Source organism: Manis pentadactyla, chromosome 8 (assembly GCF_030020395.1).
Source record: "Manis pentadactyla isolate mManPen7 chromosome 8, mManPen7.hap1, whole genome shotgun sequence".
Classification (NCBI taxonomy): domain Eukaryota; kingdom Metazoa; phylum Chordata; class Mammalia; order Pholidota; family Manidae; genus Manis; species Manis pentadactyla.
The window spans coordinates 54316371-54340193 of NC_080026.1; the positions used below are offsets into that span (position 1 = coordinate 54316371).

At 39.0% G+C, this 23823-nt stretch overlaps 1 protein-coding gene across 8 annotated transcripts in view; it reads left to right on the forward strand.

Annotated features, from left to right (window-relative positions):
* Positions 1-23823, forward strand: part of MTR (5-methyltetrahydrofolate-homocysteine methyltransferase) — a 190365-nt gene that overhangs the window by 43019 nt on the left and 123523 nt on the right. For 7 of the 8 annotated variants that reach the window (XR_008998859.1, XM_057505753.1, XM_036919333.2 and 4 more), the window contains 7 exons: positions 779-879; positions 2006-2067; positions 4717-4784; positions 6665-6744; positions 9419-9531; positions 15917-16057; positions 18308-18493. Coding sequence is in view for 7 of the 8 variants with exons in the window: in XM_057505753.1 (XP_057361736.1) it covers positions 779-879; positions 2006-2067; positions 4717-4784; positions 6665-6744; positions 9419-9531; positions 15917-16057; positions 18308-18493 (751 nt within the window). In the remaining variant the exon portion in view is untranslated. Of the gene's footprint in view, positions 1-778; positions 880-2005; positions 2068-4716; positions 4785-5351; positions 5665-6664; positions 6745-9418; positions 9532-15916; positions 16058-18307; positions 18494-23823 lie in introns of those variants that run through there. The other variant, XM_036919337.2, reaches the window with a different exon arrangement.

Sequence of the window (23823 nt, forward strand, 5' to 3'; positions counted from 1 at the left end):
TTTCTGTTCCAGGATCTAATCTAGTATACCACACTACACTTAGGAATCATGGTAAAAGAAGAAAGTGCAATATGAAAAAATAAAAGATTAGATAGTTTAGTAACTTCACAGTTAAATCCTGAATTTCTGCAGGCACCACCCTGAGAGTTGTCTTGGAGGGGTTTAAGGCCCTCCATTCTTATTTCAGTCAGAGCAGCTCTGTTTTTATCTACTTTATTTGAGTTCACAGAAAGTTTCATTTGCAATACAAAGAGGACCTTGCTTTTATTAATAAAGAAGTTAGCTTAATTTATAAGAGGAGGAATTATAAATTCATGGCCACCTTGTCAGTCTTTTGTGGAGCAGGGACTAAGTCTTGGTCTCCTAGTCTCCCAAAGTGGTTTCCATATACTATTAGTGTTCCTTCTACCTCCATGATTTTCCTTTTTCTTTCTTTTAAGTATTGCTTTCAAACCAGAGTTTTATTAATAGTGATAGTTTTTAGGCATTTCTGTTTCACAGTGTACCATTAACCAAATTGTGAACTTACACTGGGAGTCACATCCATAGGCAGCATCCCTTAGCCATAAGATCATGCCATCTGACCATGAGAGACAGGCAGAAATACTCAGTGTTTCAGGGAACTTCAGTGAGATGGCTTTGTCTGTAGCCGAATAAAGGTGCTTTGAATCAGGAGGTTTATTAGCTGCTTGGTTTTAGGTATACTTTATTTAGCTTTTTATATGTATAACTGTATTTTGAATAAAAGGTGATACTTCTAATGTTTTTGTTTTTCCAGCATTGGATTAAATTGTGCTCTGGGTGCAGCTGAAATGAGACCTTTTATTGAAACAATTGGAAAATATACAACAGCCTATGTCCTCTGTTACCCCAATGCAGGTGTGTGTTTCAAAGATATCACATGTGAGGAAATCCAAGCACACAAGACATCGGTTGGTAGGGTGATGGACCTTGATTGATTAAAAGAGTTTTCTTTGCAGGCCTTGGTACACATTTATTACTCAATAGGAATTTTCAAAGTGAAGAGTATTTAGGTCTGGACCACTCTTTCCCTCTAGACTTGAAGGAACAGTTTGACTCAACCTGAAGGTTTCAGAATTGGAGGAAACTTCAGGGAATGAAGCCTAGTCATGTAACTGACCACAGTCACAATATTCACTTTGTGAATATGACCAAAGAGGATGAGTAAAGGAAGGGTTAGGGAGGCCTCTTTTCTGCTCCACTATATTAACAAAAGAGCAAATAAGGAACCTGTATGTTTTTACTCTTTTCCTTTCTAAAAGTTAGGACTTCTAGTTTACTGTATATAAAAATTCCTAAGATGATTATAGACAGCTCTCAAACTATCCAGCTAAACATTGGTAATCCATCTGGGTTAACCAGATTTCCTGGTGAAAGTGTTTGAGCACTGCTTAGCTACTTAGGGCTAAAAATCATTTTCTAATCTTCTTTCTCCAAATACATATATTTTAATGTGCAGTAAGTTATTTTGTACCAGGAGTAAGATAACTGGAAGGGGATAATAAATAAAGCAGGAAATTGGATAAAAAGATGTAAAAGTCTTACTTGGGAAAATTTATTTGAGAAGAGACTCAGTTGTGTTTTGCTTCTTTGTTTTTAACTCATATGAGGTTCTCATTAGTTCAAAAGATATGTAATACTCCCCCAGCCCCACTCCAAAGCAGCTAGTAACAAGATTGAATTTCCTTTAGGGGAAGGGGGTGAAGATAGGGGCAGTCTGTCCCATGCAGTGCTGACTCTTTTCTTTCAAATGGAAAAGAAATAGTGAATGTTTATTTTCCTTTCTGATTTTTTTTTTTTTTTTTTGGTGTGGCATCTCTATTTAAATGTTTAGTATTAAGAATTACCTTTTTTTTTTTTTTTGCCAGAAGTCACCATTTAATTATAAGTACAAAATTATCTAACTTTTAAAACTGAAGCCTTTACAAATACTGGGTCTATATTGGAGGTTGTTTCCAATAATGGTTGAATTATACTTTCTTAGGTCTGCCGAATACCTTTGGGGACTATGATGAAACTCCACACATGATGGCCACGCACCTAAAGGTCAAGAATCCTCTTTCACTTGTTTTTTAAGAGATAGAGAAATGGAGTCTTAGATTTAGAATATTTAGAATCAGAATATTCCACTGAAGAAATCCCAGTGTGTATGTTAGGGAATGTTGTGTATATTCCTCAGTTCTTGTCCCCGCTGCAACAAATAATCGAAGGGCAGAGACACAGTAGTTGTTGGGGTGAAGTTGGTTCAAAGACACAGGGAAGTCAGAGTACAGGGTGAGGAAGTGAGACAGGGACACTGGGTATAGTCGGAGTAGGGTGAGGGCCTCCAGGAAAAGCAGGGTGGAATATTTACAGTCAGAGCAATATAACAATGGGCAAAGAAGTCCCTATTGAAACTCTGTAAAGCATTATGCAAAGTCAAGCTCACACTAATTCTCTGGGGAAAGATACCTAAGAATGTAGACATCTTCAGTGAGATCAGTTAAAGGTCAAAAGGCCAGAAGCAACTTGGCCTGGAATGTTTGAGTGTTCTGCAAGGCTATCAGCATAACCTGTGACTCAGCTGTAAGCCCTAGCAATCAGACTACGACCCAGCCCACCTTGAGGACAGGGCAAGTGATGCAAGACCACACCCCTAAGTTTTTTTCATGTTCTCGAAAAATCCTCAACTGTCTATAAAACCCCCTAGACAATGCACCACTACGAGCTCTCTTGTCCCCTCCTGGTGTGAGCCAGGAGCTCTATTCTCTCACTTTATTTCTAAATAAAAACCTGTGCCTTGCTCTACTACCTTGAGTGTTTGTGAAGCTCATTATTCGGCTTCGTGAACAAGAAGGGATTTATTAAATCGGATCAGAAGGGATTTATTAAAGTGAGCGTCAGGGAATGACAGAACAGAGTGATAAAGGAAATTCATTGAACTGCTACTCAGCATGGGGCACATCCCCCCGCTAACTCCTGGCGTCCAGTGTCTGCTTGGATCTGCACGGCATGGGAATTGAATCCCTACCACCTTGGGATTTGGGGGAGCCGCAGAGCACTGGTTGGAGTGAGATTATGCTGTGAACTTTCTAGAGGCAAAGAAAGGAGACTTTCAGGCAGGCTACTAAAGAGCATGATGGTACAGCCACAGTTCCGTCAGGGTCACCCAGTTGATGGTAATTTGCAAGCCCAGATCTGTGCTCTCAGCAGCCCCTCCCTACTTACCTGAAATAGGAGAGAGAGAGAGTGGTTTTGAGCTAAAATCAGGAGGATTAGAATGAAAAAGCAAAGTAGCAAAGACACATCACTGGAAAGGTGCAGAGACAAAATGTTGTAAATTGAGCAGTGGGAAGTTTAGAGCAAAAACGTGTGCACTCGACGAAAGGGTAGTGTGGGCTACCTCAAAGAGGCACCCCTAAAGGTTTAAGGTCTGGGGTTTATAGGCGTTTGAGGATTTCCAAAGTGCTAGGGGTATGATGGACTTGTTAAGTGGTCCCAGAATGTTCATCTTTGATGAATCATTAAGTCTCTTTTCTTATTAGTCCTCTAGGTAATTCTGCAAAATTAACATAATAAATTTACTGCTGATTTCTTCCCACAACAGCAGCTTCCTGGTCTGGGGCATGTCAATTAAGACCACCTGCCATGCTCCCAGGGTGGGCTGAATTATTGTTTGCTAAACAGTATGTTAAGAATCTTACTTCTTCCTGTATTTTTAAAAAATGCAATTTTAGCCTTATGGTGGAATCTTCCTGTCCTTATTATGCTGTTTATACCTGGGCCTTTTAGCAGGCTAAAGTAAATTTTACAATGGCATGATCTAATTGACACCATGAAGACATGGGCTGTGCTCAGATACTTTTCTTATCTGGGGAATATTCAAACATTCAATGCCAAGTTGCTCCTGGTCTTTTGAGCATTAACTGATTAACTCATTAACTCTTGAGTCTTTACTGGCTCTCTAGTTTTAACTGGTTAACATTTTGAGTCCCTTTTAGTGGGCTTTACTGGCCTTATTCTCTTTCCAACTGCTCACATCTGTTTTCCTGCTTAAGGATAAAGCTATCCTACCCACTCCCTCTTCTTATTCTTAACCCCTGGGCCTCTTCCTCTTCCTTTGGATTTTTAGCCTCTGGGTCACTGAAATTCTCTCCTATTTCTGACTTAATCCTTAGGATTTCAACCCTTATCTAGTAGGTGATCTTTCCAATATACTCTTGGCTTCCTCTCTCAGTTATTGTCCTCTAACCAGCCTATGGCTGGGCTCCAGATCCACATTGCAATATGCAGCCACTACCACACGTGGTTATTAAGAGCACTTGAGACATGGCTATTCTGACTGAAGAACTAAAATTTTAATTCTTTAATATTAATTCATTTGCATTTAAAAACTGATAACTCATTTTGTGTGTTATTTGAAAATGTACTGTCCAGCTCAGCATTCGTACAGCTCAGCAAATGGGTAAAAAAATCTTTATTTCATTGCATTTTAAGTGGTGTAAAGAATATCATAGTATCTGAACTGTTCTGTACTTTTAACTTGACATCTGGGGCATGTGAAAGCTTTATGTGTTGTAGACTTAAGTATGCTTACTCTCTTTTTAATGTAAAATTACTCATACAGGAAATGTAGACCTCTTTTCTGCTGAATTGGTAGCAGTGAGTTTGGAGTTCAGGTGAATTCTCAGAAACTTTTTCTTTTCCTAAACACAGGACTTTGCTATGGATGGCTTGGTCAATATAGTTGGTGGATGCTGTGGTACAACCCCAGATCACATCAGGTAATAGTCACTTATAAATATTTAACCCTTGTTATGGGATGAGTTGCATCTCCCCTTTCCACCCAAATTCATATGTTGCAGTTCTAACCCCACCACCACCTGGCTCCTTAGAATGTGACTGATAAGACCTTTATTAAAGAGGTAATTAAGGTAAAATGAGATCATGTGAATGGACCCCAATCCACTATGACTGGTGTCCTTGTAAGAAGAGAAGATTGGGACACAGACACACACTGAGGAAGGGACCATGTGGGGACACGGATAAATGGCCGTCTGCAGGCCAGAGAGAGGGGCCTCAGGAGAAACCAACCCTACTTACACCTTGGCCTCAGACTTCTAGCTTCCAGACTTTGAGAAATAGGTTTCTGCTGTTGAAGCTACTCAGTCTGTGGTATTTCATTATGGTAGTCCTAGCAAACTAATGTACTTACATATTTTGAAAAATTCCAAAAATAAAAGTAGAAAAATAGTAAGTCCCCATGTGCCTATCATATAGTTTCTGTAATTCTCATCATTTGTTATTCTTACCTTATCTATTCCCCAACTTTTTTTCTCTTAGAATATTATAAAGTAAATCCCAGATATCATAATATTCTACCCTGAAATGACCTGATTAATATTTAAATGCTCCAGGAGGGAGTGCTCATATTTCTTGTGGGCAAATACATGCCTCCATTAAACTCCCTTATAGAAGGCAAAGCCAGAAAGACAACAAGCACCTGAGGTCAAGAGAAGTGTCTTCACCTTGCCTGGTAGCCATTGCTTAATCCACGCTGTTGAGGGAGTGTGTGAAGGAAGTGGGTGGGGAACAAGAAAATACATGTTCAAGTCCTTACAGTTTTGTGGCTTATAAGAAGATTGAAATTCAGTGGAATAGAAGGTAATTTAGGACTATTTATATTTGCTTTTTCCCTAGAGGGACTGATGATCATATTTTGAGTGAGTCATCTCACTGTTCTGAGTCTGTTTTCATGCATATAGTATGTTCAGTGAACTGAATTACCTAATGCTTGACTGCTTTTGTTGATTTCTGTGATACTCTATAAGAACTTGTATAATTTAAGCATCTTTTAAATAATATCTGAAAGCTATTGATAGTTTATTATAATTTATCTTTAGATATCTTTGTTTTTAAGTTTCTCTCTCCTTTTTAGAAAGATTTGTTTTAAAAATACCTGTGTGTGTGTGTGTATGTATATTTGCTGCTTTTAAATTGACATCCACCTATTTTGGAGGGCAGTAGAGTGAGCCGTTCATACTGGTCCTGATAAATTTAGTGGAGTAGCCAGATTTTTCCAGGTTGATCAAAGACATAATTCCCTAAAGCTGGTAAGGTTTAAAAACATGAAATTTTAGGAATGATTATTTTGGAGTTTTTGTGATTTATGCTATGTACCCTCTTTACTGTGTGCTTTTTATGCTTGGAAAAAACAGATCCAAGGATTTAATTTCCTCTGCTTCTGGCACCTACTCTGCTGTTTGCTCTTTCTCCTCAATGATGAAGGCTTTTTTCCTTTTAAACCACTAAGAAGCAAGGACATATTTCATGTGTGGATTTGACAGAGTAAAGGAAATCTATGGGTTTGGGAAAGGGAGGAGGTTGGCTGCAATTTCACAACCCTTTCTGTATCTCTAGTTCACCCCTGAGTGAGAAACCAGTACAGTTAGTGCTTGGCAGATGGGGCCCTGTTAGCCTACAAATTAATCTTCTGCATTACTGAGAAAACTGAAAGGCATAACGGTTGCTGCACATTTGGAACTAGGTATATAATTATGTGCATAATTATTTTAAATAGACTTAATTTCATAGCTGGAAATTAGTTTTATTAAATTGATTTCAGTCTGAATTAATGGATATAATGTTTTTTCTTTTAACTCAGGGAAATTGCTGAAGCTGTGAAAAACTGTAAGCCTCGAGTTCCACCTGCTACTGTTTTTGAAGGACATATGTTATTGTCTGGTAAGTCATAAAGACATGGTTTTTATGATTCCAGAAACCATTTGTAGATTAATTCAGTCCATATATATTATAAGCTGAAGTAATGATTGTATCAAGCAACTTATTTATTAGGTCAGAGAAGAGTACATGTTTTTCTTGGTACTTAAATGAATTCTAGTGAAGAACGCTTTGCATTTTAACTGTTGGAGCAGGAAGACAGTAACTTCCTGGTGATTTGCCCAGGAAGTGCCCTTCGTTGGAATGAGAACACACATCACCCGTCTCTATGGTGCACTCCTTTGGAAACATCCTTTGGCCACAGCCTCACAAATTTCATTGTCAGATTTGAGCCTTTCAGACTGCCAAGGCTCATTGCTTTGTAGTGACGGCAGCATCTTAGAAAATTTTGTTTGCGTCTAAAATGTTATTGTTGTGCTCTTACACTTGCCAGGACTTCACAGCAAGTTGTGGTATTTATTCTGTTTGGTTCTCAACAGTTTCTGTGAGGTAGGTAAGCACTCTTTTTTAGAATGAGTTTTAATGTTCAAATACAGAACATTAGTAAAATAGTTCATCATGCCAACTGTTAGGAAAATAACTTTAAATTTTGTATTTTTCTCATGGTACTTCACTGATGTATTTTTAGGTTATATTACTAAGCAAAAAAAAAAAGTGCAGATTCTTAGAGAACCTACAAATAGCACACATGGGGAATTGCACACCCTAATAATTTAGAACTTAACATCTCTCTAAATTGAAATATTTTTTTCCCTTAGTTTCTTAAGAAAAGTGAAATAAACTGCAAGTGACAGCAAAAATAATACCTACTTTCTCTCAGAGTCTACTTCATAGGATTTATCCCAGTGAGTGAGTGTGAAATTGGGTTAAAAACCCATTTCAGGCTACCCTTTTTTTCCTTTTATGTTCCAGAAGACAGAGGTTGAGATTAGATGAAGTGGGATTTCTGATTTATGACACACTCTTTGCCCTAAAAAAGTGGCTTTTGTCAGATAGAGATGTGGTAGGATAGTTTATTATATCCTTGGATTATAAAGCTATTGATTAACCCCAGCCAATGACTAATAATTAAAATAGTCAAACATAGCCAAAATTGAAACAAGAAGAGACTCATTTAGATACTGTTTTTTAAAAGAATTTGTATGTAAGAATAAAATAATCCTTTTTTTCTGATTTGAATTTCAGGTGCTGTTTCTTAATTGCCTTAAAAAATCCCTTTCAATCAGTTTTAAAAGAATGACTTCAAGTGCACTTTTAAAAAATTGTTCTTTTATAAATTGCAAATTAGGAAAATGTAGTTTTTTATATCAGATATCTCACATTCACACCAGATACAAAGTGCTTTGTGTGGAAAGCTTTTAGGGCAGTGATGCAGGGCTTTTTGGCATTTAAATGTTGATGCTCCTCTCTGTGAAGCTCAGGGCCTGCCTAAGCATCAGGGTCTCACCAGGCTAGCATGGGGGGTGAGGCCACTGGGGTCATTGCCTAGGAAAAGGGAGGTCACAGGCCAAAACTGGGAAACCATGGCCTCCCCAGGCTGTGAACAGTCAACCAGGAATAGTTCTCTAATTACTCATTTCATTATTCATTGTTTTCCTCTTCCTGATAATCTCTTCCTTAGCTAGTGCCTCGGCAAAGGACTCAAAAGCCATTTTCTTTTATTAACAACAACAGTTATGATTGCTGGTGATAACTTTGTGCATATCAGTGTTATCTAGTCTCATTTTTACAGTAACACTCTGAAATGATGTGTGAAAAAAGCATGAAAAACCATACTTGTACTGTGTCTGTTTATAAGAACAGAGGCTGTGAGCAGCATCACCCGAGCTGTTCACTGAGATAGCCTGGCAGGACTTTGTGAGGCTGCCTGTCCCCAGAACCTGCCTGTAACCATCCAGCAAGACTCCCTCTCCTAATACTTTATTTAATGAATAGAACAAAACTGGCTTCTATGTAGTGATACTTTACCCTGCATGTTGCTTTTATGTCTGCATATCATACCCACATTCATTAGCTGATACCTGCCCTAAATTGGCCTGTAAGTGGGGAGATGTTATTACCCCTTAGCAATGAGGAGAGAGGTGCAAGTAGCCTGAGTGGCTTGCCCAGAGTCAGCTCATGAATGGTAGGCCTGCCACAGCACGTCCTGTGTCCCAGGGCCGGGGTCCTTCCCTGTGACTCAATTTGCCCTTGCTAGTTGTGGGTTCTTAACCTCTGGATCAAAGAAATGAGGTAAAACTCTTGGTGAGATGAAGAAAGTTCACTCCATCTGACTTCAGGCTGATATTGAGTGGACAGCTGTGGAGCAGGCCATTTGATTCTGACTTAATAACTTTTGCCCTAGGCTCTTGGTTAAATAGGGACGTGATGATATTTTTCCCTTACTTCTCAGAGCTGGTATGAGTCAGCTCTTTCAAGAAATTCACAATTTAAAACCCTGAAATATTTCTTCCTTTGAAGAGTTCTGGTTGTAAATGTATCTGCAACATACAGTCTTTGTGCGTGTAAATATACCTAGGGGAAAAGGCCATCATCCTATTTCCACATTGGTTCTCCTATCAAGTCAGATGGACTGTGGTACAGAAACTTCTCTTTCTCATGAAAACATGTGTTTTCTGTCTGTCTCATGTCGTCATATGCATTTTCAGAAATTTTTCAAGATGCTTCTCCTTTTAAGGTCTAGAGCCCTTCAGGATTGGACCATATACCAACTTCGTTAACATTGGAGAACGCTGTAACGTTGCAGGATCCAAGAAATTTGCTAAACTCATCATGGCAGGAAACTATGAAGTGAGCATCTTCATAAGACCCTTGAGGCATCCGCCATGTCTCCAGCCAGACAGCATGTAAATGAAACAGCTCTGCCTTTGGTAGCATTATTAGCAGAGCTGGGTATGTGAGAATAGTAATGTGTATTTGCAGCAGGCTGGGCTGGTGGGAGGGTGAGGCTTCAAGAAACTGAGTTGCTATTGTAATATTTGTCAGAAAGTGCTGTATTCTGGATATGAAGTGGGATGAGATGGGAGGGTTCCAGGCTCTGTTTTTGTTAATTGTGAAAAGTTAAAAAATTTGTGAATACTATTTGTTGGGGGTTGAGTTTATTCTCCTTGGTTCTTGTCTCTGCTGCAACAACGAATTGAAGTGCAGAGACACAGTAGTGAAGCAGAATGAAAGTTTTATTTGAACATACTCCAAGGGAAGACAGGGCCAGAGTCAAAGTAGGCAAAGGCAGGTTTACTTGAATAAAGCAGAGAAGAAGGAAAAACAGGGGGAGGAAAGGGAAGCTCATTGAACTCCTGCTAGCATAGGGCACATCCCTTGCCAACTCCTAAAGCCAGGGTCACCTGGCATCCAGTGTCTGCTTGAAACTACACAGCATGGAAACTGAGTCCCTACCACTCAAGGATTTGGGAGAGCTGCAGAGCATTGGATGGAGTGAGACTATGTTCTGAGAACTTCCCAAAGGCAAAGAAAAGAGATTTTCAGGCAGGCTGATAAGGAGCATGATTGTATAGCTGCAGTCCCGTCTGGGTCACCCAGGCAATGGGAACTTGCAAGCCCAAATCAGAGATCTCAGTAATCCCTCCCTACTTACCCGGAGTAGAACAGAGAGAGTGACACACCTGAAGAAAGGTGAGTTCGGGTACCTCAGAGAGGAGGCACGCTTAGGGATTTAGGGTCTGGGGTTTTTGTAGGGCTTCTTGGGTAAGGGTCAGCATAAGGCATGATGTATACAGGGGATTTATAATTCCTTTGTAGTTTTGTTTTAAGAATAGGGTTATGTAGGTGACTGTGTTGGCCTGGATCTCCGCATTCTTTGTCCGTGTAGGTTTATTTCCACTTCCTGAGGTCTGTCTCCTGTCCTGATTACAAAGTCACTTGATTAATAGCTGGAAGAAGAGGGAAAAACGACATACAGGTTAAGTTAAAGAATAAGCTGGACCTTTATGCAGGCCAATTGGATTTTACAATGGCATGGTCTAATTAGTACAGTGAAGACAGAGGGTGTGCTCAGATACTTTTCTTTATCTAGGAAATATCCAGACATTCTAAGTCACTCCTGACCTTTGGAACTTCAGCTGATTAACTCACTAACCGAGTCCTTTCTGGCTTTCTAGTTTTATCTGGTTAACTCTTTGAGTCCCTTTTAGTGGGCTTTACTGGCCTTATTTTTTCTCCACCTGCTCATGTTATTTTTCTGCATATCACTATTCACTTTGGCTTCTCACAAATCCTTCTACGGAAGGGAAAAGATAAGAAAATTCCCAGTTATTCCCTCAATACAAAATCAAACACTGATGAGGTTTTATGGATTCTTTTAGCTGCGGACAAAAACAAACACCAAAGAATGAACAGGCCCTACCTTGGAAAGTTTACGTGATAGTTTAGCCACAATATTTTTTTAAATTCATTTTATTATCATTAATCTACAATTACATGAAGAATATTATGGTTACTAGACACCCCCCTTCACCAAGTCCCCCCCCCACAAACCCCATTACAGTCACTGTCCATCAGCATAGTAAGATGCTGTAGACTCACTACTTGTCTTCTCTGTGTTGCACATCCCTCCCATGCCCCCCACCCCCCCACATTATACATGCTAAACATAAGGCCCCTTTCTTTTTCCCTGCCCTTATTCCTCCCTTCCCACCCATCCTGCCCAGTCCCTTTCCCTTTGGTAACTGTTAGTCCATTGGGTTCTGTGATTCTGCTGCTCTTTTGTTCCTTCAGTTCTTCTTTGTTCTTATACTCCACATATGAGTGAAATCATTTGGTACTTGTCTTTCTCCTCCTGGCTTATTTCACTGAGCATAATACCCTCTAGCTCCATCCATGTTATTGCAAATGGTAGGATTTGTTTTTTGTTCTTATGGCTGAATAATATTCCATTGTGTATATGTACCACATCTTTATCCATTCATCTATTGATGGACATTTAGGTTGCTTCCATTTCTTGGCTATTGTAAATAATGCTGCTATAAACATAGGGGTGCATCTGTCTTTTTCAAACTGGGCTGCTGTATTCTTAGGGTAAATTCCTAGAACTGGGATTCCTGGGTCAAATGGTATTTCTATTTTGAGCTTTTTGAGGAACCTCCATACTGCTTTCCACAATGGTTGAACTAAATTACATTCCCACCAGCAGTGTAGGAGAGTTCCCCTTTCTCCACAACCTCGCCAACATGTTGTTGTTTGTCTTTTGAATGGTGGACCTTACTGGTGTGAGGTGAAATCTCATTGTGGTTTTAATTTGCATTTCTCTGATGACAAGCGATGTGGAGCATCTTTTCGTGTGCCTGTTGGCCATCTGAATTTCTTCTTTGGAGAAGTGTCTGTTCAGCTCCTCTGCCCATTTTTTTTTTTTTTGAGAGGGCATCTCTCATATTTATTGATCATATGGTTGTTAACAACAATAAAATTCTGTATAGGGGACTCAATGCACAATCATTAATCAACCCCATGCCTAATTCTCAACAGTCTCCAATCTTCTGAAGCATAACGAACAAGTTTTTACATGGTGAACAAGTTCTTACATAGTGAGTAAGTTCTTACATGGTGAACAGTGCAAGGGCAGTCATCACAGAAACTTTCGGTTTTGATCATGCATTATGAACTATAAACAATCAGGTCAATTATGATTATTCGTTTGATTTTCATACTTGATTTATATGTGAATCCCACATTTCTCCCTTATTATTATTATTTTTATTTTTATTTTTAATAAAATGCTGAAGTGGTAGGTAGATGCAAGATAAAGGTAGAAAACATAGTTTAGTGCTGTTAAGAGGGCAAATGTAGATGATCAGGTGTGTGTCTATAGACTATTAATCTAAGCTAGACAAAGGCAACAAAACATCCACGGATGCAGAAGATTTCTCTCAAAATAGGGGGGGTGAGGTTCTAAGCCTCACCTCTGTTGATCCCCAATTTCTCACCTGATTCCTCTGCCCATTTTTTAATTGGATTATCTGCTTTTTGTTTGTTGTGGTGTGTGAGCTCTTTATATATTTTGTATGTCAACGCTTTATTGAATCTGTCATTTATGAATATATTCTCCCATACTGTAGGATACCTTTTTGTTCTATTGATGGTGTCCTTTGCTGTACAGAAGCTTTCAGCTTGATATAGTCCCACTTGTTCATTTTTGCTTTTGTTTCCCTTGCCCGGGGAGATATGTTCATGAAGAAGTCACTCATGTTTATGTCCAAGAGATTTTTGCCTATGTTTTTTTCTAAGAGTTTTATGTTTTCATGACTTACATTCAGGGCTTTGATCCATTTTGAATTGACTTTTGTGTATGGGGTTAGACAGTGATCCAGTTTCATTCTCTTACATGTAGCTGTCCAGTTTTGCCAACACCATCTGTTGAAGAGTTGCCACAGTATTTTTAAGCTCAGTCACTCTGAATGAGCAAAATTTAATCCAAATAGAGTCTACCCTAAACATCTGGATAGGTTTCTTTTCTTATGCGAATATGAAGTTAAAAATGGAGGAATTTGGTCTGGGCTTTAATTAACTATTTATTATTTTATCATCAAATGTCATTCACTTTAACAGTTTGTATTCTTTAGGAAATATATCTTCAGAAGTCAGTATCAAAGTAGACTTAGTTTTCATCACATAGCATCCTTTCTGGACTGGCCTACTCCATGAACTCCCATGGAGGCATCACTCTGTGAGCACATTAATAGGGCCTGGTTAACAGGTTCCTGTCAGTCCACTTCCCTTCATTCCTGCTGTTACTCACTGCCACCACATGCTTCTCTCATAGTTTGCCCAGTTCAGAAGCTTTCACAAAAATATCGTATATTTTTTAGCATATAGGATAAAATCTAAATCCCTCAGGCCCATCATTCAGTCCTCTCCACTTAGGCCTCAAATGGCCTTCACACCCTTACGTGTTACTGAACATTTCAGGAGGCCTGCTTCTGCCTCTGTGCCTTTGTTCACATCTGTTCCCTTCTGATGCCCTCATGGCCCTTCATGTTTATATACTGTTCTTTTATTGGCAGTGTTTGTATTTATGTTTTAATTTTTATGACCATCGTGTAGTGTCCCTTTGAGCTCTCAGATTTGATAGGTACAAGAACAGGACCTTTTAGGAAGAAGCAAACAGGTGGGAGTAATGATATCTATCATTTAATAAGGGCTTAACTAGATGCCTGGCACTGTGCTGACACTTCCCATCATTCCTTGTTTGCTCTTCACAGACCTATGAGACAGGTACTGTCTCTATCCCACTTTACAGATGTGGAGTTGGAGGCCTGTGGGGAGGTTAAACTGCTCCCCTGTTGTTACCCAACAAGTAAATGATAGACCTCCAGTCCATCAAGCCCATGCCCTGCCCCAGTGTGCTCTGTCCCAGGACAGAGGAGGAGGCAGTAGAAGCAGAAGGGGGTATGGGCAGGAGAGATCCTCATTCCATGCTGGTTTTCCATGGGTGGGTGATTCCTTAAGGCTCTGAGGTTTAATGAAAAGAACACTGACCTGAAGGAAATTCCAGTCCTGTCTTTTTGCTCAACTTGTGCATTTTTAAACAAATCACTTCATCTCTGAGCTTGTTGGGTAGGGTCGTCCCTCCAAGCTATTGTTTGATAATGCTAATAAAGTAGAAAATCAGGTATTAGTGTCTTTATTTCCCAAGTCCTTTGAACTGTGGTTACTTGCTGTGTCCTCTTGCTTCCTCCAGTCCACCCCAAGCAGACAGATTGCTTATCCTTTCCCAGTACACAGAGGTCTTGCCCCTTCCTGCTGTTTAGGCCATCTTGGCATTGGACTCACACCTTAGATAGCAGTGCTGGTAGGTTTTATGTGGCCGTGTCATATGCCCCCACTAGATGTAAGTCCTTCCAGAACAGGGATGGTGACTTGTACTTTTTATTCCTTATAATATTTAATACATGGCTGATCCTGGATATCACTTTTTTGAGTTGCTGAATTTTGTTGTGATCCTTTTTCTCTGTGAGATCTTGGGTCATTGTGACTGTTCTTTCCTTGTGGCATAGGCCAAAGTATCTGTCTCATGCCTATTCTGTCACAATCACTGCTAAAAATTTTTATTTGGTTTTCTTTCTGATAAGAAAAAATTAGGAAAACATCAGAATCTACTGATTTTGCACTTACTTTATCATGTATGAATTGTACAATGAAGTCTTAAATAAGAGAAATTCTGTTTGTTAGAAAACATTATCAAACATGTATATTTTGCCCAGCATTGTTCAAAAGAGAGTGAAAGACATACAAGAACTCTGTAGATTTCTCCAAACATTTAAAATCTGTTTTGAGGAAGAAGCTAATAACTCATTCAATCCTGAGGATTATGTAATAAATGAGAATTATGTAATAAATAAATAAATCCTGAGGATTATGTGAGGATAATGTAATAAACCATGTGATAATGAATGAAGTAGTTATTGAAGTTTAGAGGCAGCAAGCATATCATTGTGGAATAAGAAGTGTTTTCCAAAGTATGTTCCCTAGAACACTGATCCTACAAGATAGTCCTTAAATGGTCATAGGTGGGAATGCTGTTGGATTCTGTTCTTAGAGATTTAAAGTGTATAGTAACATATTAAAGGATTTGAAAAGTCTTTTAGTATAAAAACCTGCTGAAAATTTATTTAACTCCTATTTCATGTAACTCTTATCAACATCCTGCAATGAATGCTTTGCATGTTTTGACAGCTGAAAAGCTGCTTAAGTTTGGGTGGTTTCTCTATGGACTTCTCTTGGAGGAGAGGAGACTTGAGCTGGGTCTTAATATAGAAGGGAAGGGGATTGTATTCCAGGCAGAGGGGACAACATGATCTGTGATGCAGAAGTGCAGACAAACTTGGCTGGTTGAAGGCTACCAGAGAGTAGGAGGAGGGAGCTCAGCAGGGTGAGAAGATAGGGCTAGGTCACAGGGGCCTGTGAATGCTGGGCTGAGGAGTTTGAATTCTTCATGGCAGGAAAACTGAGCCTCAGTGGATTCTGTATGGTGGAAGGATGTGACAGAAGAGCTGTTTCAGAAAGGTTAATCTGTGAGGACTGACAGGAGGAGAGCAGGCCAGAGCTGGTTGGGAGATTGGTTACTTTGAAGGCCTACTGTGGATGGTGAAGTTTTACTGTTGTTAACCTTCTCTCCACCTGTCCTCTCCTAACACTGCTTCCTCTTGTATTCTTTCCTTAGGAAGCACTGAGTGTTGCCAAAACACAGGTGGAAATGGGAGCCCAGGTGTTGGATATCAACATGGATGACGGCATGCTGGATGGTTCAAGTGCAATGACCAGATTTTGCAACTTCATTGCTTCTGAGCCTGACATTGCCAAGGTTGTACAGAATTTTTACTCATCAGGGGTATTTACACGTCTTACTCTGACACTCATTTAACTTTGTTGTCCCATGGATCTGCCATCTGATATGCTAGCTGTTTTCCTACTTTGCAATACTACTTTGAAAACCAGAAATTTCTGATTGTCAGTTTCCTTGCTTAATGGTATATATAGCATTATATAATGCTTATATAAACCAGACTTGAGAGAGAGATGTGACTTCAGCTTGGCTGTTTCCAAGATTTCTGGAACTAGTCACAAGAACTCATTGAGTTTCTTTCCTCTGATGTCTAGATTGACTAAGAACCCACTTCTTATGTCTCTAAAGAATATGCTCATCCGTACCTACTAATTGTTATTTCCATTCCTGTAATAGACAGGAAAACTCAGTTAATTCTTCCTTATTGCAGGAATAAGAGACTTTTTTAGGATTATCAGAGTAGACAAGATTGTAAAATGAGCTTTAATCAAGGTATTATGTCAGCTTTTACATTTATTCTTTAAAAAATGAAAGTTAATTTTTGTTTTAATCTTTTTAAAAATTTCACTTCATTTCTCTACCATTGAATTTGTGATGAGGAGTGATTTTAAGTTCTTTTTTTAAAGACTGTCAGTTTTTCATTAGGCTTCAGTAAATGCTTAAGTTGGAAGTCTTGTAAGCAGTGAATTACATTAACCCTCCTTCATTTGTCTCTTAAAACTCCTTACTAAAATACCTCATCACTCCTTCGGGTGTAAATATTTTGAGAATTTAAGATACAGAGAAGCCCGATGACTGTGCAAAGCCAGTCAGGATCAGTGGGGAGCAGTTTATTGGCTGAGTAGTGGAAAGAGGGCTGTGTGGGGAGCTGGAGGACTCTCCTTATTGTCCCAGACAAGTGGATTAGCTACTGGCCCATTTCCTTCCTCATCTTGGAAATGGGAATAATCATACCTGCTTTGTCTGACTCGTGAATTCTAAAGATGAAAGTGCCTTGTTAACTGTGAAGGACACCATGTAGCTTAAGACATTTTTAATTAGTGTTCTGATTGCTATACTAATTTTTTCCTATTTTTCCTGGTTTTGGCCTATAACCAAAATTTATTTAGATCAAATCTTAACCAGTTGCAGTATAGCATAAAATGTATGCCGAGCATATTTTTGCCAGCAGAGCTGGGAACACCAAGCTGGCAGCAAGCACTATAAAGCATTGGCCAGGTATTGTTATTGCATCTGACTCTTCTGCTAGCTGACCTTTCATTACTAGCATGCTGACAAAGAGCAAAATGGATGGACTCCTTGAGCTATTTTGCTTTCCTTTGGAGGTGTGGCTTATGGAAGAGTTGACTAGCTGGGAAACCTTTCCCTGAATTCTCCCTCCCCACTTTCTCTGCGTCATAGATGGGGTTGGGTGCCTCTGGAATATGCTTTCCTGGCACTCTGAGCTTCTGTTGTGCTCTAGCATTTCCCACACTTTATGCCATTACTTGTTTAATCATTTACCTTTGTAAGTTTGGTGAAGCCAGGGATTTCCCTACCTTACCATTGTTCCCAAATCTGCCATGGGGGCTGATGTCGTCACTTGATTATTTATTGAATGAATTAAATAACGGGGCTTAGATCAGCTGCCCTGTTTCATTTCTTTGCATGAATCTAGTCCTTCCTTGAAGCCCTTATTTTTGCCTCTCCTGGAGCAGAGGCACAAATGTATGGACACTGTTAAAAATAAAGCTGTTCTCATCTGTGTAGCCCAGTATTGTCTATCATTTTATTTATATGCATTTGTTGTATTTACATGTACTTTTCCAGTCTAACTAAAACCATATTTTCTTCCATTCAGGAACTTGATTTTCTAAAAGGGAAGATTGAATTTGAATTACTTGACTGGAGGTCTGTTCTGAAGGGTGTGAAGCTAAACATTAATCCCAGAGTCAGATTAGGGATATCTGAATCCTGTTAGGGGTGTTTGCCTCATGGTGTAGGCACTTGAAAGCGTGAACTAGTACTGAAGCCAGCAAACTGACCATTTTGTGTTTAGCTGTGGTCTTTGAGTTACAGATTTCTGGCCCAGGCATGGGGTCTCTCATGAGACTAGAATTACTCTAAGTATTTTAGGCTTTAAGAACAAGTACATTAAAGTCCTATTTCTGTCACACACTACTGTTACTGTTTGCTGTTTCCCTACGGAAGAAATAGGGAGTCTATCAGCCCTTGAAAGGGGATTTATGCTGACTTGGCTTTCTGATTTTCTTGTCCTTCTGATTCCAGGTGCCCTTATGCATTGACTCTTCCAACTTTGCTGTGATTGAAGCTGGGTTGAAGTGCTGCCAAGGGAAGTGCATCGTCAATAGCATTAGCCTGAAGGAGGGAGAGGATGACTTCCTGGAGAAGACCCGGAAGATTAAGAAGTTTGGAGCTGCTGTGGTGGTCATGGCTTTTGATGAAGAAGGACAGGTGAGTGATTTCTTTTGACTGAATTCCATTGTGTTACACGGGATAGACAGAGCAGTGGCAGAGAACTGAGTCCAAAACACACATGCACACACATATGTACACATACTGCATATGAAAATTGGCTGTATAATAAGGTCTTTAAATCAAGGAGAAAGGAATTATTCAGTTAATGCTGTTGGAACAACTGTCTATGCATTTAGAGGGAAATAAAGCTAGAGCCCTGTTTCCTACTATATAGTAAAATAAAATCTACATCAATTAAAGATCTAAATGTAAAAAACAAATTCTAAAGAATGTATGAGAATACTCATCTAAACTTGGGAAGTCAGAAAGAAAATGGATAGAGCCATATACATAAAGATGTAACACTTTGTATGGTGAAAGACATGATGCTGTTTATGATGTGAGTAATAGCAGTAGGATAATAACCCTAACGTGCAAAGAGTTTCTATAAATCAGAAAGTTAAATGCCCCAACTAACCCAATAGAATAGTGGACAAAGATAATGAATAAGCACATTTATAAAAAAAGAAGTACAAATAACAAATATCTGTGAGAAGAGACTACATTTTGTAATATTTAAAGAAATAAAACATGAAACAATAGTGAGATACTAGTTTCTTTTACCTAATAAAAAAACATTGGTAAAGAACTGCTATATGGCAGCTCTCTTAATGTCCCTCCCTGCCATGGAGTCAGATAGGGGCAGTGTAAGTGTCAGACGATGATAGTTTAATTATGGGTGAGCAGTGATTATTGTTGTTTTGTACCTCACGTGACTTCTATAAATATTTTTGTATCTATTCAATATTTTATTTGAAGCAATTAAAAATACCCATTGCTTTATGATTCAGCCCCTCATGGGAATCTTGCAGTAGGTTGTGTATGCAAGGGTCTGATTTCACATTCACTGCAGCAATATGGTAGCAAGAAAGTGATAACACACTTAAGTGTCCATAAATAGGGAAATGCTTAAATGTTTCTACATGCCATATAGAATACTGTGCAGCAGTAAAAAGAATGAGGTCATGTCTAAAATATGTTGAAAAGTGAAAAAAACAAGTGACACTATCCCTGTTTTACTTAATAAAAAGGCATTTACATGGATATATGCATGTCAGTGTCATCAGCGAAAAAAGTTTGCTTGTCATTAACGGGAGAGTACGGCTGGTCTTAGATGGCGACATATTGACTTCTTTGTATAACTGACCAGTGGTAGGATTATATGTCCTTTTCTTTCTCTGTCTGTTTTTTATATTTGTTCTTAACACATGTAATAATCTTTGTACAAAAGATACATCTTCACCGTAAGAAAAATTGAAGTAATACAGAAAAGCAAAAAAGAGACAACTTTGATAATGCAGAAATATTGAACCTTTACTCCTACCAAGCAAGAACACTACACATGTTAAATCAGTTTTTCCTCCACCATATAAATGTTGGGTATATATTCTTAATGCTTTTGTAATCCACGGGTGGAAACCAAAGCGGAGAGATGTGCCTGGCCCACCGTTGTCACACAGGCAGCAAGTGGTAGTGCTAGGAGTAAGCCCAGGAGACCTGGTGCCTCTATTCAAGACCTGTCCTATATGACTGGGGAGAAGAATCCAGGGTAAGCCTGTCAGGAAGAGTTGGTTATTTTAGAAAAAGTGGTCTTGTACAGTCCCTCTAAAAAAGAAACATTTGAAAACATGAATAAAATGAGAAACCCACAGGCCATTTAGGGGAAGAACTGAAGAAGTTCTAGCAATCTAAAAATGTGGGATAAATGAGAATACATCTGCCTTTCTATAACTCTTGCCCTCCACTCCAATAGAATGTTGGCATTTTCCCATCTTAGTAAACATGGGTTAATTCCATCTTTTATGGTTGCATTATATTCAAGTATGTTTTACTTGGTCTATTATTGAATGAAATTGTGATTGTTTCTAATTTTTTAGTAGAATGAGCAAATGACCAATGACTATCCTAATTCATGGAGCTGTTTTCCCCTTGTAGAATGATTTTCTTAGTGGGATTGCTAGATGTGGACATTTAACATTTAGATACATATTGTTAAACTCTTGCTCTGAAAAGTTGCATCTAGTCATCTACCACTACTACTGTAATATGCTGGAACTCTTGCCATAGTTCTAGAAGGCTTTATATGAAAAACAGAAACCCCAGGCCTGCAGGTCCTCAGAGGCACCCATTTGCAACATTTTTACCTGATTTTTACAGCTTTTGCCTCACTTCAAATTCCAGTTCTAATTATTTATTGCCTGCCATCAGTGGTTAAGGATTTGGCCTTTTTACTATTCTTTACACCCACAACACACATCTCTATTTTTATTCCCACCCCGACCTCCCCAAACAGTTAATTTTAGTTATAACTATTTTCAGAGCTTACATTAGTAAGCAGAATAAGGCTGAGACGTGGTAGTATACCAGGATTCCTTTTCCTTTTCTGTACTCTTGTTTCCTAGGGAGTTAATATTTATCTTAACTGGTTTCTTTGTTTCTTGTATATTTCATCTTTAAACTATCCTCTAGTTGTATAAATATCCACTATCCATTGTATCAAAACGTATTCAGTAGACCATTATTTAAATTTCTTGAATAGTTCTCTCTCTGAGTCTCCGACATGTTATGACATGACTCATTTGGCTGGTGGCACAGCTTCACCTCATCCAGGGATTCCTCTTGCCTCTCTCTTAGGTTTTTAGATCTCATAATTTCCTCGTTGGGTGGAGTGCCTCCTCTGGTAGCATTTTGTGAAAGAAAATGGCAGTAAATGTTTTGAAATTGTAGGTGTTTGAAAAATGGCTTTATTCTACTTTTATACTTAATTGACAATTGTATGGGTATAGGAATACAAGCCTAAAATTATTTTCTCCATGGTTTAAAAGCATGATCCACTGTCTCCATTTCCATTGGTAATGGTAAGAAGTCTAGTGTTATTCTAACCTGTGGTTCTTTTTTTAAAAAATTTTTTAATTAAGATATTATTGATACACACTCTTATGAAGGTTTCACATGAAAAAACAATGTGGTTACTACATTTACCCATATTATCAAGTCCCCACCCATACCCCAATGCAGTCACTGTCCATCAGTGTAGTAAGATGCCACACATTCACTATTTGCCTTCTCTGTACTACACTGTTTTTCCTGTGATCTCCCACACCATGTGTACTAAACATAATACCCCTCAGTCCCCTTCTCCCTCCCTCCCTACATGCCCTCCCACACCCCTCCCTTTTGGTAACCACTAGTTCCTGCTTGGATTCTCTGAGTCTTCTGCTATTTTGTTCCTTCAGTTTTGTTTTGTTGTTATACTCCACAAATGAGGGAAATCATTTGGCACTTGTCTTTCTCTGCCAGGCTTATTTCACTGAGCATAATGTCCTCCAGCTCCATCCATGTCAGATTTGTTTCTTTCTTATGCCTGAACAGTATTCCTTTGTGCACATGTACCACATCTTCTTAATCCATTCATCTACTGATGGACACTTAGGTTGTTTCCATATCTTGGCTATTGTAAAAAGTGCTGCAGTAAAATAGGGGTGCATATATCTTTTTGAATCTGAGAAGTTGTGTACCTTGGGTAAATTCCCAAGAGTGGGATTTCTGGGTCAAATGGTATTTCTATTTTTAGTTTTTTGAGGAACCTCCATATTGCTTTACACAATGGTTGAACCACCAGCAGTGTAGGAGGGTTCCCCTTTTTCTGCATACTCGCTAGCATTTGTTGTTCTTAGTCTTTTCGATGCTGGCCATCCTTACTAGTATGAGGTGATATCTCATTGTGGTTTTAATTTGCATTTCCCTGATGATTAGTGATGTGAAGCATCTTTTCATGTGTCTGTTGGCCATCTGAATTTCTTCTTTGGAGAACTGTCTCTTCATTTCCTCTGCCCATTTGTTAATTGGGTTATTTGCTTTTTGGGTGTTGAGGCATGTAAGTTCTTTATATATTTTGGATGTTTTATATCAGGGCTCGCTAGTCTGTTCCATTGGTCTATGGGTCTGTTCTTCTGCCAGTACCAAATTGTCTTGATTACTGTGGCTTTGTACTAGAGCTTGAAGTTGGGGAGCATAATCCCCCCAGCTTTATTCCTCCTTCTCGGGATTGCTTTGGCTATTCAGGGTCTTCTGTGGTTCCATATGAATTTTAGAACGATTTTCTCTAGTTCGTTGAAGAATGCTGTTAGTATTTTGGTACGGATTGCATTGAATCTGTAGATTGCTTTAGTCAGGATGGCCATTTTGACAATATTAATTCTTCCTATCCATGAGCACGGGATGTGTTTCCACTTATTGGTATCTTCTTAAATTTCTCTCATGAATGTCTTGCAGTTTTCAGGGTATAAGTCTTTCACTTCCTTGGTTAGTTTATTTCCTAGGTATTTTATTCTTTTTGATGCAACTGTGAATGGAATTGTTTTCCTGATTTCTCTCTCTGCTAGTTCATTGTTAGTGTATAGGAAATCCACAGATTCCTGCATGTTGATTTTGTATCATGCAACTTCTGAATTCAGATATTAGACCTAGTAGTTTTGGAGTGGATTCTTTAGGGTCTTTTATGTACAATATCACATCATCTGCAAACAGGGACAGTTTAACTTCTTCCTTGCCAGTCTGGATGCCTTTTATTTCTTTGTATTGTCTGATTGCTGTGGCTAGGACCTCCAGTACTATGTTGAATAAAAGCGGGAAGAGTAGGCATCCTTGTCTTGTTCCGGATTTTAGGGGAAAGCTTTCAGCTTCTCGCTGTTAAGTATAATGTTGGCTGTGGGTTTGTCATATGTGGCCTTTATTATGTTGAGGTACTTGCCTTCTATACCCATTTTGCTGAGAGTTTTTATCATGAATGGATGTTGAATTTTGTCAAATGCTTTTTCAACATCTATGGAGATGATTATGTGGTTTTTGTCCTTTTTGTTGATGTGGTGGATGATGTCGACAGATTTTTTGTTGTTGTTATCATTAATCTACAGTTACATGTAGAACATTATGTTTACTAGGCTACCCCCTTCACCAAGTGCCCCCCACAATCCCCATTACAGTCACTGTCCATCAGCGTAGTGTGATTGTTGACAATATTAATTCTTCCTATCCATGAACATGGGATGTGTTTCCACTTATTGGTATCTTCTTAAATTTCTGTCATGAGCTGTAAAATCACTACTTTTCTTCTCTGTGTTGCACAGTCCTCCCCGTGCCCCTCCCTCCCCCCCACATTATACAGGCTAATTGTACGGCCTCCTTTCTTCTTCCCCCCGCTTCTCCCTCCCTTCCCACCCATCCTCCCCAGTCCCTTTCCCTTTGGTAAGTGTTAGTCCATTCTT